Consider the following 15,172-nt stretch of genomic DNA (forward strand, 5'->3'; position numbering starts at 1 on the left):
GTTCATACTTTCTTTATTATAAGGTATCAATTATATCTGAAATTCCTATTAAATTTTTATTTTGTGGCTATAGGTTCATACTGTACCATTTTTAAAAATTTTCTGATTTTCTGAGAAGCTTAATTTCCATAATTAAAAATCAAATTAAAAAGACATCTACAGTATGTGATGCAATTATGCAACGTCAGCATAGTAAAGGTAAATGGTGGTTTTTTTGCTTTTACTTTTACTGTCAATTTTCTGCTTCTTCATAAAAAATTTTGTGTTATTTAATTGCTTTACTTTCCTTTTAAATACACAAGTCAACAAAAGGTTACTTTTTCAATTTTATTATTGTTATTATTACTATTGTTATTACTACTACTACTGCTGCTGCTGCTGCTACAACTACTGCTACTACTACTACTACTACTACTACTACTACTACTACTACTACTACTACTACTACTACTACTACTACTACTACTACTACTAATACTACTACTACTGTTGTAGTTGTTATCATTATTGTTACTATTATTATTATTTTTATTATTATTATTATTGTTATTGTTATTATTACTTTCATTGCTATTGTTTCTATTATTATCATTATTTTTATTATTTATATTTTTATTTTTATTGTTGTTGTTGTTGTTGTTGCTGTTATTATTATTATTATTATTATTATTATTATTATTATTATTATTATTATTATTATTATTATTATTATTATTATTATTATTATTATTATTATTATTATTACTATTATTATTATTATTATTATTATTATTACTATTATTATTATTATTATTATTATTATTATGTTATTGCTGTTGTTGTTGTTGTTGTTGTTGTTATTATCTTTATTATCATTATCATCATCATCATTACTATTTTTTATTATTATCATTGTTATTATTATCGAACTTTATAAATATATACTATATTTCTAAAGTTTCTTAGTCATGGATTTTCTTTTATAAACTGTTTTAAGATTGTCTGTATTCAGTGCCCAGCAGTTGTGGCAATTCATTTTCTTCTAAATTACTTTTCTATTGTTAGATATATCTTGATAAAATTTTTCACCATGTTTGTCCAATCTGCAAGATTTTTCTATTAAAAGTCTAAATGAGATTGTAAGAAATATATTTTTTAAAACATGTTGTCAAAGAGAGTTATATGCCAATTACATTTTTTCTACAATTTTCTTTATGATTTCCTAAAAATTTTGTAATAATTTATTAAATAGCATTTCAAACTTCTCTTCTTTTCTTGTTTTGATTAAAATGTTTATCTCTCATAACTTCATTAATTTGAGGACTAACAAAAAATTCCTTTTATTTTTGCTGGCGCATGCAAACCTTTGACAAATGATAATTCATGCCTTTTACAAGTTTTTCATAATCCCCAGCTTGATATTAAGAGCAATCAGAAGCTTTCAATCAGAAGCTTCATGTTTTCATATATTTCCTTCATATGAGCTGAAGTGTGCAATTAATTTATTCTTAAAGAACCTGTAAATAAACACCATTCCTTTAGGTGGTGTTATAGCAAAAAATGTTGTTGCCAATCCATTTATTACTTCGATACATCTATATACATTTATACAGTAAAAAAAAAAAAATCTCTTTCAAAGAAAAGTAGACTGTCAAGTATTTTTGCCAGATACACAATGATGTAGCTATTGTTTTCAGATGAAAGACTCCATTTTAACCTATCAGCCAGGAGTTCTTTTTTATTCATGAGAAAATGAATACTTTTATACTTACTCTGATTGGACTCATGTTTATAATGGTAAGAGATAAATTTATGTAAAGTTAAATAGCGGGATACCTTAAAAACAATCTTCAGAATAACTTAAAGTTGTAGAGGAGGCAAAATTCTGTCAAACACTGTAATCCTAAAAAATTTTGTCAAACACTGTTATCCTAAAAAATTCTGTCAAACACTGTAATCCTAAAAAGTTGTAGAGGAGGCAAAATTCTGTCAAACACTGTTATCCTAAAAAATGAAGTTATCTTATTGACAGATGTAATTTAGTATAATGAAATTTTGGTTTTGTAGATCATTCCTTTAACCATGGACCACAGCGTAAGAATGCCCACACTGCTGCTGAACAGAAAAGGAGAGATGCTATCAAGGTCAGTTTTATTAGAGGTTTTATTCTAATTTGACTCATTTAACTTTCAGTTAATAGTACTAGACCCAACTGTGGTTTTTGGTGCAGGATGGACTAATGCAACTTGCTAAGCTTGTTCCTGGATGTCATCAAAATGATTCTGCAGATGATTTTAGTGCTAAAGCAAGCAAAGCTCAAATACTTCAAAAAGGTGCAAATGTATTTTCATTATTACATTTTTTGTTCTTTATTTCAAAAGAATTAAAGAGAATTTTGGAAAAAGGGATTTGCAGCTACCATAAAATTTATTTTGCTTAAAAAGGCTGATTTCATTTTGTAGCAATCACTTGTGTCAATGTATTAGTAGAAGAGCAAGAGGATAGGACTCGAGAAATTGAAGATCTAGAAAAACATCTTACTGTATTAAAAATGATACAAGGGTCAGATGATGTTTGATGATATTTCTTTTGGATTTGTTTCTTAAATGATTTTTTTTTTAGCTAAAAAAGCTTCAAACATTAATAGCTTTGTCCTTTCTTATCACAAGTATTTTTAATCTGATTATGCATGAGTAAGTTATTTGCTTTTTTGTTGAATTTTTAGAAGCTATGAAGAACTTGCAAAATCTAATCATGTAAGTATAAGTAAAGAGTAATTATAAACTGCATTTGGATATCTTCCTAATTTTACTGACTGTAATATGATCACAAATTAGTTCCATTAAGGTTTATCATCTAAAAAGTTTTAAAATTAAAATATTATTTAAAAGATTTTTTCTCTACATTGTGTTTAGAAATCTAAGCTTTCTGACAATTTATTATTGCTTGTCACTAATAATAGGCATTTAGTAGTAGTAGAAGAAGAAGCGGTAACTGACAAAGCCAGCAAGTGTTTCCATACTTTGACAGCCTATTCTTTGTTTAATTTTTCTCTAATCATAAGTCAATTTTTTCTTTGAGTCTATCTAGATTAACTGAATTAACAATGTCATAAGAAAGATTGTTCCAGTTAGTTGATGCTCTACTAAATAGAAAATTGTGCCTAGAAGTAAAATTGGTTATTTCTTTATCATATCGTAAGCTATGTCCTTTTATTGAAGGTTCTGTTTTGAATTTGAAATCTTTTACTAGCTGAATTTGTTCTAAATTATTAAATAATTTATAAAACTGAATCAGATTGATTTTTCTCGTCTCTTTTTGAATGTTGTAATGTTTAATTTCAGCTGCTCTTCGTGTGTTAATTTTCTCACTATTTACTTCATGATAAAATATAGCAAGCACATTAAATATGACAAGAAAGTCTATTTATTATAACAATTACTATTTCCATTCAAATATGTTGTTGTTTTTAGTTTTATGAGTTTTTGGTTTTATGTAGAAATATGACTCCCACTCAAATAAAAAATAAATAAGTAAAAATATAAAGCAAAAAGACTCTAAACTTAATTCTCAAAAAGAGTTTAAATATATAAAATGTTCATATACAAAACTGTCTATATAAAATTGTCTTAATAGAAAATCCCAGATGGGTGCATATCCAGTTTGAGATACAAAACTTAGAAGGTAAATTAAATCTATGGATGAGGAGGGTCTTCATTGTAAACCCCACTATGTATGGACTATGGATAAAGCTGGGTGGCAGTTGTAGCATAGACCAGAAAAAGTTTTTGCCAACTCATGTTTTTGATATACACATGTTCAGAAAAGTGGAAATCGTGAAACAACAACCATTTCCACAATTAGTGCCTTAACCATATACCTTCTCACGTTGTTCTAAGTAGTAAAAACAGGCAAGCCTTAAATGATTTTAAAGTTCTTACAATTGCTGAAAGAAGTATTTGGAGTGTTTACAATTCTGGATTGACTAAACAAGGCATAGTGTTACTCTAAAGTGATTAATTCTGCTATCAAGAACAGCATCATCATAGCTGAAATTCCAGCACAACCATCACATTGACTTCAACCTTGTAAGCAGAGTGTATTTGGGCCACTTAAGCAATGTTGCATACCAAGACATGATAAATCTATATTCATTTGTTATATTTATGTTGTAGTGAAACATAAGAGTTTTTGTGGTTTGTTTAGAACAGAATGGGTGAAAGCTATGTCGAAAGAAGAACACTAAGTCAGGATTTGATGGTACTTTTCCATTCAATCCCAATAAAATTGCATCAGAAGCTGCAAAACACCTTTTATGAACACAAATAACTAAGCTTAAATCTACAGAAGAAAAATTCCTAAAATGTTGAACAAGATATGAAGCATATTGATAATCCATTTTTGAAAAAATCTAAAACAACTATTGGACTAAACACATTACAACCATATCAATTGAATAAATCTTCTGTAATAAGTTATATAAAGATTTTTGGGTGAATCCAATAATGTAGAGGAAAAAGTGTGTAATAAATTTTGTGGTGTTTCAAACATGTCGATTGTACCAATAAAAGTTGGTAATTGTAATAGTAGCTGTAAAGTTGTTCACCATTTCCATTGATGTTATGAATCTGTTTCAATAGAACAACAGTGCCAATGTTTTGTATTTTGTTTTAAAAAAAGATTTCATATTGATGGGAATGAAATGTTTCTTGCGTGGAAAAATTTAACAATATTATCTCCTGATGTATCATTCACTCATCCAAATAATGCAGGAGCACTTCTTTACCATGCCTTAACATTGGTTTTAATCAATAATTGTATAACTTTTTTTCTTATCACCAATCCTTCTGCATCTTATGCTTAAGATAATTTGTCATACGTTGATGATAAAAAACAGTGATATACTGCCATAAATAACAAAGACTTAACTGTCTACTACAAAAGTTTCAAAAAATGACAGGCAAAATGTTTCATATTGACATCCAAGGAAACTCAACGCAAAGATTCAGGATGTTGAGAAAAATAAAGTGCAAAAAGAAAAAGAGAATTTGATCCAGGAATAGTTGCAAAGCACTTCAACAAAAATTAAAGGAAACGGATTAGCCCAGATTGCTTAGAAGCGTCTGTTGAAGAGTATCTGTCCATTTTATTGGATTTAGCAAAATGTTACAGCTGATAAAAAAAACCAAAAAGAAGAAAATTAAATCTAAAATAAAATGAAATCAAGATGAATAAGTTTCAAACATTGTGGAATAGTCAATGGGTATCCTGTGACAAATGTTGTAAACAGTATCATGCTGTGCAGAGCTAAATGGGGTCGTTGAAGATGAAAATTTTTTTTGTTAAGTTTGCTTTATTTAGTTAATATATTTTTAATACCATGCAGTTTTTATGGGTTAGTGGTTTTACCCTAGACAGTTTTACAAGTAAGCTGACGGTATATAAAATTTGATCAAGATAAGACATATATATCAAATATAAAATGCAATCAACATATAATGACCATTTGAATTTGGACTTTTCGCTCCCGTATGATTGTCATTATCTTGAATAAGAAACGAAAAAAACTTTTCTGTTGATTAATAAATAATCTGATTAATCTTTTTTGTTAGGCGCCTCCTAAAAATGAGATCACAGATGAAGTGAAGTTTACAGTGGTAAGCATTTTCTTTATTACAACTTGGTGAGTGCTTCTGCAATATATTTTTAAAATTTGATTTTAAGATTTTGCCGAAGTTTTGATAGAGATGATAAATTGCAAAATAATTTTTTACTATGAGTATTTTTATTTCTTTTATTTTCTTTATTTCAAAAATTTGTTCCTATCATAATTATGATGATAGTAGTTATTATCATTTTTATTATTATTTTTATTACATTACTGTTGTAATACTATTATTATTAAATTATTATTGATAATTTTAAATTGATTTTTACTATTGATGATTTGATTATAATTAAATTTTATTTCCCTTGTTTTTTTAATGATTTTTATATTAATTTAGTTTAAATATCTGATGGCCATGTTATGGGAATCTTTCAATCTGACAGTGATCATTACTGACTTTTCTTACCTTACGTCTACCGTAATTGCATGGATTCAGGTTCATTGTAAACCAGACTCGTTAAAATCAAATCTTGTTAAGTCTTTACGCAGTGTTTTGGGTTTTTCTTGAAGTATTCATTTAAACAGTTTTTTTAAATTCGTTAAACGAGTGTAAAAATTGAGGCTTACAATTGTGACACTTAACTAATTTTAGTTACCACGTGCTTGAAAGAACACGCAAGAGTTTCATCGTTCGCTAATATGTTTATTATTTTTTTAAAGAGATGTATTTTATTTCTAGCTCTCTTGTTTCAAGTGTTAGAAATAACTCAACAGCAGAGAATAAAAAAAAAAAAATCCTTATTATAGTTGTTTGTTTGTCCTATTTCAAAATGTTGTTTTGGTTTTGATTTTAACGACGGCTGAGTTTGTCTTAGAAAGTGAATTCATATTTGAAATTTCAACATAGCTGTGCTGGCTTTTCGATTTTATCATTCGATTTAGAAATGTTAGAAAACACAAATGATAACCTGTTGGTAGTTGTATGTGATATCAATGCTGCTTGGTGGGCACACCACTCTCAAAAAAACAATAGTGTCTTTCAGCAATGTCTTGACAGCGTGATAGTGTTCTGTAATTCATACCTTATGTTAAATCACACCAACAAACTTGCTTTTGTCGCTTGCAACTCTGAACAATCTCATTTCTTATATCCCAGTTCAACCGAATGGAGTCCCACTGAAGACTCGCAAAAGGATGGAAAGTACGAACTGTTTTTGGAAATGAACGAAACTCTCCAATGTAAGCTTAAACATATGTTTAGTGATTCCGTTTTAAATATGGACACACGTCCATCCTTGTTGGCAGGGGCCCTTACCAAGGCTCTTTGTTATATTAATTCTCACGATAAGACACCAAACGGACAACACGTTAATTCTAGAATACTTATCATTAAAGGGTCACCAGACAGCTCTTCGCAATACATGACAGTCATGAACTGCATATTTGCAGCTCAAAAGAAAAATATTGTTATTGATTGTTGTGCATTATTGAACAATTCAGGTTTTATGCAGCAAGCTGCCGATATTACAAGTGGCATTTATTTCACTGTTGAAGATTTTTCTGGCATTTTAGAGTACCTCTTGTGGATCTTTCTACCAGATCCTGGATTTCGCAAAAAATTAAATTTACCAACATCATTGCAAATTGATTATCGCGCAGCATGTTTTTGTCATAAACAGTTAGTGGATGTTGGTTTTGTTTGCTCAGTTTGTCTATCGATATACTGCCAATTTATGCCAAAATGTGCGACGTGCCAAACGCGTTTTAAACTACCTTCGTTACCATTATCAACCAAGTCAAAAAAGAAGAAAGAATGAATTATCGAGATTAAAGATAAGAGGAAATTAATTCCCTTTAACAGATTGTTGTTCGAAAATTTCTTAAAATAATTTGCCGATGGTAATAAAAATCTCTAAGCTAATCAGAAGTTTTTGCATGATTTTTTTTTACTAAAATATTTTGTAGAATTTAAGTCTGGAATGAACTTGTGTTTTTTTTACTTTTTTAAATTTTTTAAATTACTATGAATGGGAAATGCTTTTATTCTAAGTTTAAAACAGCATTTTTCTATTTTAAAAAAAAAAAAAAAAAGGTAACATCTGCGGACTACTTGGTACTGATATAATGAGTTGCGGTAATTTTTTCCTTTTACAATCTCTTCTTTTTGAAATATAATAGCCTACTTTAAATATACGGCCTGAGATTCTGCACTTTTTTTTTTTTTTTTTTTAAATTATCTTGGAAATCAATTTCTGCACTTTCTTTTCCAATAAGCAAAGTTATAAAAAGCAGATAGATTTGATTTGTAAACAAAAAAAACTGGTAACCAACTTCTTCATCAGAAATCTGTTGCATTAATAATCAATTTGAAACATTCTGACAAAAAACTTAAAAAAAAAAAAAAAATTTCACGGCGACAAATAATAACTTCATTAAATTTATTTTCCAGCTATTTAAGAATACTTTTAAGAGAAAAATTTATTTAAAAAATCATTTTATACTATAACATACTTTTAAAGTTGTAAGGGTTATATGAGCATTTTTTGACGTTTATATATAGTCATGTTGTGAAGCGTTGAAAAAGGTTTCAGTGCTGTTTTTTTAAATAACCTTTACTTCTAAGTTTGACTAAAAGGCAAAATTAAACATTATGCATAACATTTTTTATAAAAACGAACTCTAACTAGGTCTATAACAAGAGCATACTAATGAAAACAAGACGTTACGACCGTCACAAAAAAAAGTCGAAAAGTTTTTTCTATGCTTCGTATCAAACTTTTTAAAACTACAACCATGGTAAAAGTAAAGATACTCATACATATTTTATCATCGTTTCAAAAAAAAAGATTAAAGTGCTTTAGATCACCATTTTAACATGTTACTAAGTACGTTACGACCATCACGATATGTTTGTTTTCCCACAATGCTTCTTGACTTAAAAAAAAAGTTTAAGCGCGAATGATTCAATTCATTTCAATTGATATACATCATTTAAACCAAGTTATAATATAAATCAATTTTGTTTATTGTTTAATTTGCAGTTTGTTTATTCATTTTATTACTAAACTTGTTGAAGTTTTTTTTGAAACTATGAGTAACTAATTTCAAAAAAATTGCGAAATGTTGTAAATTTTTATTTACAACATCTCGCGGGTTTTTAAAAAATATAACGGAGCATATATCACAAACAGCAGCCGTTATATTTAATGACATTTAAAATGCCAAAGTCAGATGCTGAAAGATCAAAAGCTTATAGAGCAAGAAACAGAAAAGCTTTGTTAGAAAAAGAAAGAAAGAGAAGTTGTCTAAGGCGGTAATTATTGACACCAAGAAAAGAAAAAAAACAGAAAAATAAAGTGAAGGTTCGCAACCAAAGGCTAAGAATGAAAAAAAAACTTGATTTCAATTCTAAAGTCAGTCTAAATTCCACGCAAGACAATTCTTATAACTGCAAATCGTCAATGAGAAAGGCATTAAACAAGTATTTATTATACTAACATAACTTTTTTAATACAATTGCTTACACATAATTTGGGTTCTTTTATATCAAATAACATTTTTAGGACAAAACAGGCTCTTCCAAAGTCTCCAAATAAAAGACGAACTATTGTAGAGCAGTTGGGTGCTGAATATGGCCTATGCACTGCTAAAGAAACACATCGAGTTCACTTCACATCAGAAGAAATTGAAAAAGTAAAAGTACTTTATGAAAAAGAAGATATATCAGTTATGTCTCCTGGAAGAAACGATTGTATGAAAATCGACGGAGAAAAAGTTCAAAAGCGCTATTTAGTTATGAATTTAAAGGAGCTGCATCAACTGTATTGTGAGGAGAGTGCTGGCAAAACAATTAAATTGAGTAAGTTTTGTGAATTAAGGCCTCCATACATTCTTACGTGCAAAGATACACCACTTGAAACATGTGGTTAAGTTTATCACAGTAATTTTTACTTATTTGTGTGCTGCTTTGGCAAGTAAAATACCTTTTCCATTGTATTGCAATAAATGGTTAGAAAATTATGTATTGTGCGACCCCCCAACGTACCAATGTTGGATGATAAAATGTTCATTGTGTTGTGATAGTAAATTATTGAAAACGGAGACATGGATACCTATAATTGTTGGATTAAAGAAGATCATCACTGTGTACTCAGTCAACATAAAAAAACATAAAAGGTATTTTTAAGCATTTCCGCGACTATTTACTAGAGTTTACTGAGCATCATCTCACTAAAAAGCACCAGTCTGAGCAATACCGCAGTCAAAAAGAAAATCTCGAACCAGACCAAATTTTGATACACTTTGATTATTCACAAAACTATACATCTGGTTATCAAGATGCTGTTCAAGCTGCTTGTAGTTGCGTCATTGTGTAATTCATTGTGCACAAGGAATATGTAGTTCAATGACTATATATGGCTCGTTGTGCATAATTCATTGTGCACAATGAATTAAGAAATGATATTTAAATTGTAAAAGCGAATGAACGTGACGATGAAATACATAACGTATATAGAATGTAGTCGTCTTAACATTACACTGCTTATTGGTCGCAGTCAACTATTACCTTGTTTACAGTCGTAATCTATCGTTACCAATTAGAGCCAAAATCAGTTCTAATAATATTCGACGATAATGATAAATCAAAACACGCCACTACTACATTTTTAATGAAATATTTGACTTCTATTGCATTGATTATATATAAAAAGTTATATTATGGAGTGATGGTCCATGCACTCAATTCAAAAATAGATACATGGCCAGATTCATACAAGATTGCTCTGTGAAATATCATTTTCAAAGTATAGAATGGAACTTTTCTGCTACCTCTCATGGTAAAGGAGCAGTTGATGGAGTAGGAGGGTCATTAAAGCGATTTGTTTGGAATATCTTAAAATCTCGTCTTAAACGCTAAAGACTTTCTCTTAGCATCAAATGGGTGCAAAACCTAAGTTAGACTTATCAACACAGATGATATTAATCTAAGGTGGGCCTTAATAGCTGATAAAATAGAAGAAGCAAAAGCCGTTACAAATATTACTAAAATGCATTTTTGGCAAGTAAAAAATGGAAAGTTTTTGGTTTCAAAATTCTCTAATATTTTGTAATGGGGTTGCAATTTTAAAATTTATAAATAAGTAAAAAAAATTTACTTATTTAAGATATTTTTTTCCTATATTGGATTCCCGGCTCCTTAAAACATTTGTGAGGCATATGAAAGTACATACTCCTAGATATTGAGTTGTATTAAATAGTTAATAAAACAAAAAAAACAGGGAGCATAAATAGCATGAAGCATTTGTTGCCTACTCCAAATAAAACGATCCCAGTATTGAAAAACCATCATGGATAACCTTGATAATTTTATAAAATTCATATTTTTTAACATAATTTAATTGGTTTTTATAACCATTCATCTTTTATTATGTCATTGATTGCGTTATTTGTTGTTTTTCATTTTTGGCTTTTTCGTTACGACCGTCACAGTTACGACCGTCACGACATAAAAGTTAACAAAATTCTCTGAAAACTTCAAGCAAGAGCTATGAAACTCACTATATAGTAAGTTCAATGAGTAGTTAAAGAACACAGCAAAGGATTTTTTTTTTTCACTGTGTAGATGGCTGCATAAATATTGACAAAGTTTATTTGTTTAGATTTGTCAAAAAGTAAGCGTTACGACCGTCACGCTACGTTAAGTTGATTTTTCAAATAAGTTGAACGCTTGAATGATTTAACTTTTGCATACTAAATTATATAATAGTATTTAACATTTCTGGAAATTTTCATGTAAATACCATTCTTGGTTATTTTTTAATGGCTAAAAAAGCGTCAAATGTTACGACCGTCACTTGCGTGGAATTGCCCATATATATATGTATACGTATATATATATATATATATATATATATATATATATATATATATATATATATATATATATATACGCACACACACACACACACACACACACACACACACACACACACACACACACACACACACACACACACACACACACACACACACACACACACACACACACACACTATCTTTACTACTTACAATTTCACTACCAAGAAGATCTCCTTAAAAAAGAGTTTTTCAAGAAGATTGGTATCGATCATTTTTAACAAATGATTTTTCTTAGTTAATTTAGAATCAATCAGTCAAATGAACAACCCTTCGGAATATAACTTTTTAAAATGTGGTGATAATATTGTTTTTTATGAAATTGAATTGAATTACAATTTTTTTGCCGTGAGTTACGGAATGTATCAAGGTTGATAAAGACTTGCATCTGAAATTGTTTGTAAAAGGTTTTAGTGTATCATTATCACATTCACGTTCAGACATGGGCACAATTGAAGACCACACTGGAAAAACGATCAAGCTATATTTTTGCTTTTTTTGGGTTTTTGTCCCTGTTATATTCGGCTGCAGTTTAACTATATAATAATTGACTATATAACTAGAAAACGATCAAATTACACAGACATTTAGCTTAACAAATAATTGAGCTATGGTGTGAGCTATGGTGTTTTGAAGTTTAAAATCTAATTTACTCAAGACAATAAAAATGTAGCTTGATCGTTTTTCCAGTGTGGTCTTCAATTGTATACTTTAGTAAGAAAAGTAGGCTTGAAAGCTTTGCTTGATACCTTAAAGCATAAGCTGAAAAGTTCTGCTTTTTGGATGAATTTTAAAAACATCAGTTTCAAAAAAGTCAAGTTAATTCAATTGATGTTTTCCAATACACTTTGCTGCTAAATTATACATCGCTGTAATCGCATAAAATTTTTCTGGAAAAATTTACTTTATTTTCAATTTCCTTTTTAAAAAAGACGAAAGAAGGTAAAATTGATTTGACACAAAAAAGTTGAAGCGTTTTTTCTTCCCTTTTTCGCCAAATGAGGGGCGGCAGGTTTCTGGTAAGCTTTAATACTGTTTTATGTAGTGAGAGAATAATAAAAATTTACTTTATTTTCAATTTCCCTTTTAAAAAAGACGAAAGAAGGTAAAATTGATTTGACAAAAAAAAGTTGATGCGTTTTTTTCTTCCCTTTTTCGCCAAATGAGGGGCGGCAGGTTTCTGGTAAGCTTTAATACTGTTTTATGTAGTGAGAGAATAATAAAAATTTACTTTATTTTCAATTTCCCTTTTAAAAAAGACGAAAGAAGGTAAAATTGATTTGACAAAAAAAAGTTGATGCGTTTTTTTCTTCCCTTTTTCGCCAAATGAGGGGCGGCAGGTTTCTGGTAAGCTTTAACACTGTTTTATGTAGTGAGAGAATAATAAAAATTAGATTAAAGAAAGCATTGATATAATAGGAAATCAAAGCTGACTTCAAAATACTCAGAGAAATTTTAAAATAAAATTGAAGATAATTTTTGAAGATAATTTTTGGAGACATCAACTTCGAAAATGCTATAAGTATCTGATGAAAATCGTGAAGTTGCATTGCATGTTGCTGGGTGCATGCAAAAAGAGTTAATGAAAACGTTTGCATAATGTTGTAGAACTTTTTGCTTTTGAAGTAACCTTGCAATAGATACAAATTATTTGAATATTTTGTCTAGAGATGGCCTGACAATACCATCAGCTTGTCTCATTGATTTTTTGTGATGGTTTTGCATAATACAATAACCGCAAAATTAACCCACCACTTATAAATTCCAGCTTATCTTGAAAAAAATTATGTATTTCCCGAATTACTATTTTGTAAAATATGTATTTTACGAATTACTAAGATGATAATGTTTATTGTTACGCCTTTTGTATGTTGTATTCCATTTCCCTTATTTAATTTCGAAATTATAGCAGCTTTTCATAAATAGCAGGTTTTGCTGTAATTAAACCTCACTTCTAAAAGAAAAGTATGTATTGGTTTTAAATTGTTTTAACAGTAGAAAAGATACCTGTCATTTGAGCAACACATCTGTTCGCAATGCAGCATTCTAGACAAAATTTAAGTCTTGATGAATGTGTTGCAATTGTTATTTTGTCCAATGAAGGATTTACAAATTGCCAAATTAGTAGAAGACTTGGAGTGTCTCATATAACTAGTGGTAGGGTTCTATAAAGGTTTGTAGAGACCAATGATCACACTAGACGACTTTGCCAAGGCCGACCACGAGCTACCAATGCCGTGAAAGAGCGATTGTTAACGCTTCGAACACTGAGAGAACGGTTCACTACTGCACTAAGTCTCCAAAATACAACTTGCTGAGGTTCATGGAACTGCTGTTAATCAAGATACAATAAGAAGAACACTTCGTCCTTTAAATTTACGACCTCGGGCAGCAGCTACTGGTCCTGGATTGTCTGTAAACCACCGAAGAAATAGACTGGCTTTTGCAAGGAGGCATATGAATTTAGAAGTACATGGTTGGGGACAGATCATATCTACAGATGAGTCAAGGTGGCTTGTAAGTTTTGATTGCCTCCCAAGAGTGTATAGAAGACCAAATCAAAGATATTTCGCTTGTAACATTCGAGAAACAACATTACATTGGAGGCGACTCATTGATGGTATGGGGTGGAATATCTTTAACAGCCCACTTAGAGCTTTTTATTGTTGATGGTGGACGTCTGACTTTTTAACGATACATAGGAGACATTTTAGAACCTTTTGTGGTACTTTTTGCACCATACATTGTAGATGGATTTCTTCTTATGCAGGATAATACTAGACCACATACAACACATATTGTTACTGAATACTTAAATAATGTTAATATTGAAGTTTTGGAATGGCCAGCTTACAGTCCAGATATGAACCCAATAGAGCATCCTTGAGACATAATGGGACGCCGTGTAAGAAGCCAACATCCATCACTAACAGCCTAAACGAGCTGCGACAAAGTCTTATCTGCATGTGAGAAGATATCCCTCAAGATACGATTAGATCTCTAATTGAAAGTATGCCACGGCGCTGTCAAACTGTACTAACATTATTAAGAGGTGGTAACACTAGTTATTGATTAGTCAAAAATGTTTTAATTCAAGCTGTTTTAGTGTGCATAACAATTTTACTTGGTTTTGTTAAACAAACCATATTTTTGGTTTTAGTTTTTTTTTTCACCATCCTCAAAGTCAATTTTATTATTATCATCGAAATAATTGTGTTCATGTGTTCTATTCTTAATATGATTGTCAAAATATATGATAATTTGACGACAATTAAACTAAATCGAAATGTATGAGGTGCGTTAATTTTGCGGTTTAGTGTATATTGTGCTATTGATATCATCTTTTGCTCAAAACTACAAGACAGAAAAACTAAGACAGAAAAGCAGGTAAATTTGTTTTCAATAATGGAATGAAACTCGAAGTATTTTTCTGTTTCATCCACTAAATTAAGGGACAAGGTCTTATTTGCCAGACTATTTGCAACATATACTTCAATAATAATCGAAAAACTATTACTGACTCATAACAAAGACAATCTAGATTCTTTTTAAAAAAAAGACACAAAAAATTTAAATTCTAACAGTTTTTAATACATTTTTTCACATTGCATAAATTGTAGTTTCACACATTGCATAAATAACTTACTATCAAGTAATACTTTACTTCTC

The 15,172-nt window shown here is 29.6% G+C and overlaps 3 protein-coding genes across 3 annotated transcripts; all 3 read left to right on the forward strand.

The window, feature by feature from the left end:
* The first annotated feature begins 40 nt into the window (after positions 1–40).
* Positions 41–7,567, forward strand: LOC145190486 (max-like protein X). Its single transcript, XM_090091342.1, has 7 exons — positions 41–198; positions 2,047–2,123; positions 2,210–2,312; positions 2,442–2,541; positions 2,705–2,735; positions 5,592–5,636; positions 5,985–7,567. The coding sequence occupies exons 1-7, from the start codon at positions 177–179 to the stop codon at positions 6,153–6,155; spliced, it is 549 nt and encodes a 182-aa protein (XP_089947468.1). The 5' UTR covers positions 41–176; the 3' UTR covers positions 6,156–7,567.
* On the forward strand, positions 6,532–7,567 carry LOC145190484 (general transcription factor IIH subunit 3-like). Its single transcript, XM_080067363.2, has one exon. The coding sequence runs from the start codon at positions 6,532–6,534 to the stop codon at positions 7,402–7,404; it is 873 nt and encodes a 290-aa protein (XP_079923489.2). The 3' UTR covers positions 7,405–7,567.
* A 1,121-nt stretch (positions 7,568–8,688) lies between these two features.
* LOC149886711 (uncharacterized) lies at positions 8,689–10,339 on the forward strand. The gene is made up of 2 exons (XM_090091343.1): positions 8,689–9,068; positions 9,151–10,339. The coding sequence occupies exons 1-2, from the start codon at positions 8,971–8,973 to the stop codon at positions 9,515–9,517; spliced, it is 465 nt and encodes a 154-aa protein (XP_089947469.1). The 5' UTR covers positions 8,689–8,970; the 3' UTR covers positions 9,518–10,339.
* Positions 10,340–15,172: the final 4,833 nt, after the last annotated feature.

This window comes from Hydra viridissima, unplaced genomic scaffold (assembly GCF_058129835.1).
Source record: "Hydra viridissima isolate aposymbiotic clone 2 unplaced genomic scaffold, HvirCarnegie_v1 scaffold_6, whole genome shotgun sequence".
Classification (NCBI taxonomy): Eukaryota; Metazoa; Cnidaria; class Hydrozoa; order Anthoathecata; family Hydridae; genus Hydra; species Hydra viridissima.

Excerpts from the sequence above, each read along its gene's own strand:
- LOC145190484 (XM_080067363.2), top strand. The coding sequence starts at position 6,532 with ATGTTAGAAAACACAAATGATAACCTGTTGGTAGTTGTATGTGATATC.
- LOC145190486 (XM_090091342.1), top strand. The coding sequence starts at position 177 with ATGCAACGTCAGCATAGTAAAG. Across the intron at positions 2,124-2,209 it reads AAAGGAGAGATGCTATCAAG|GATGGACTAATGCAACTTGC; the intron begins GTCAGTTTTATT and ends TTTTTGGTGCAG. Across the intron at positions 2,542-2,704 it reads GTATTAAAAATGATACAAGG|AAGCTATGAAGAACTTGCAA; the intron begins GTCAGATGATGT and ends TTGAATTTTTAG.
- LOC149886711 (XM_090091343.1), top strand. The coding sequence starts at position 8,971 with ATGAAAAAAAAACTTGATTTCAATTCTAAAGTCAGTCTAAATTCCACG. Across the intron at positions 9,069-9,150 it reads ATGAGAAAGGCATTAAACAA|GACAAAACAGGCTCTTCCAA; the intron begins GTATTTATTATA and ends TAACATTTTTAG.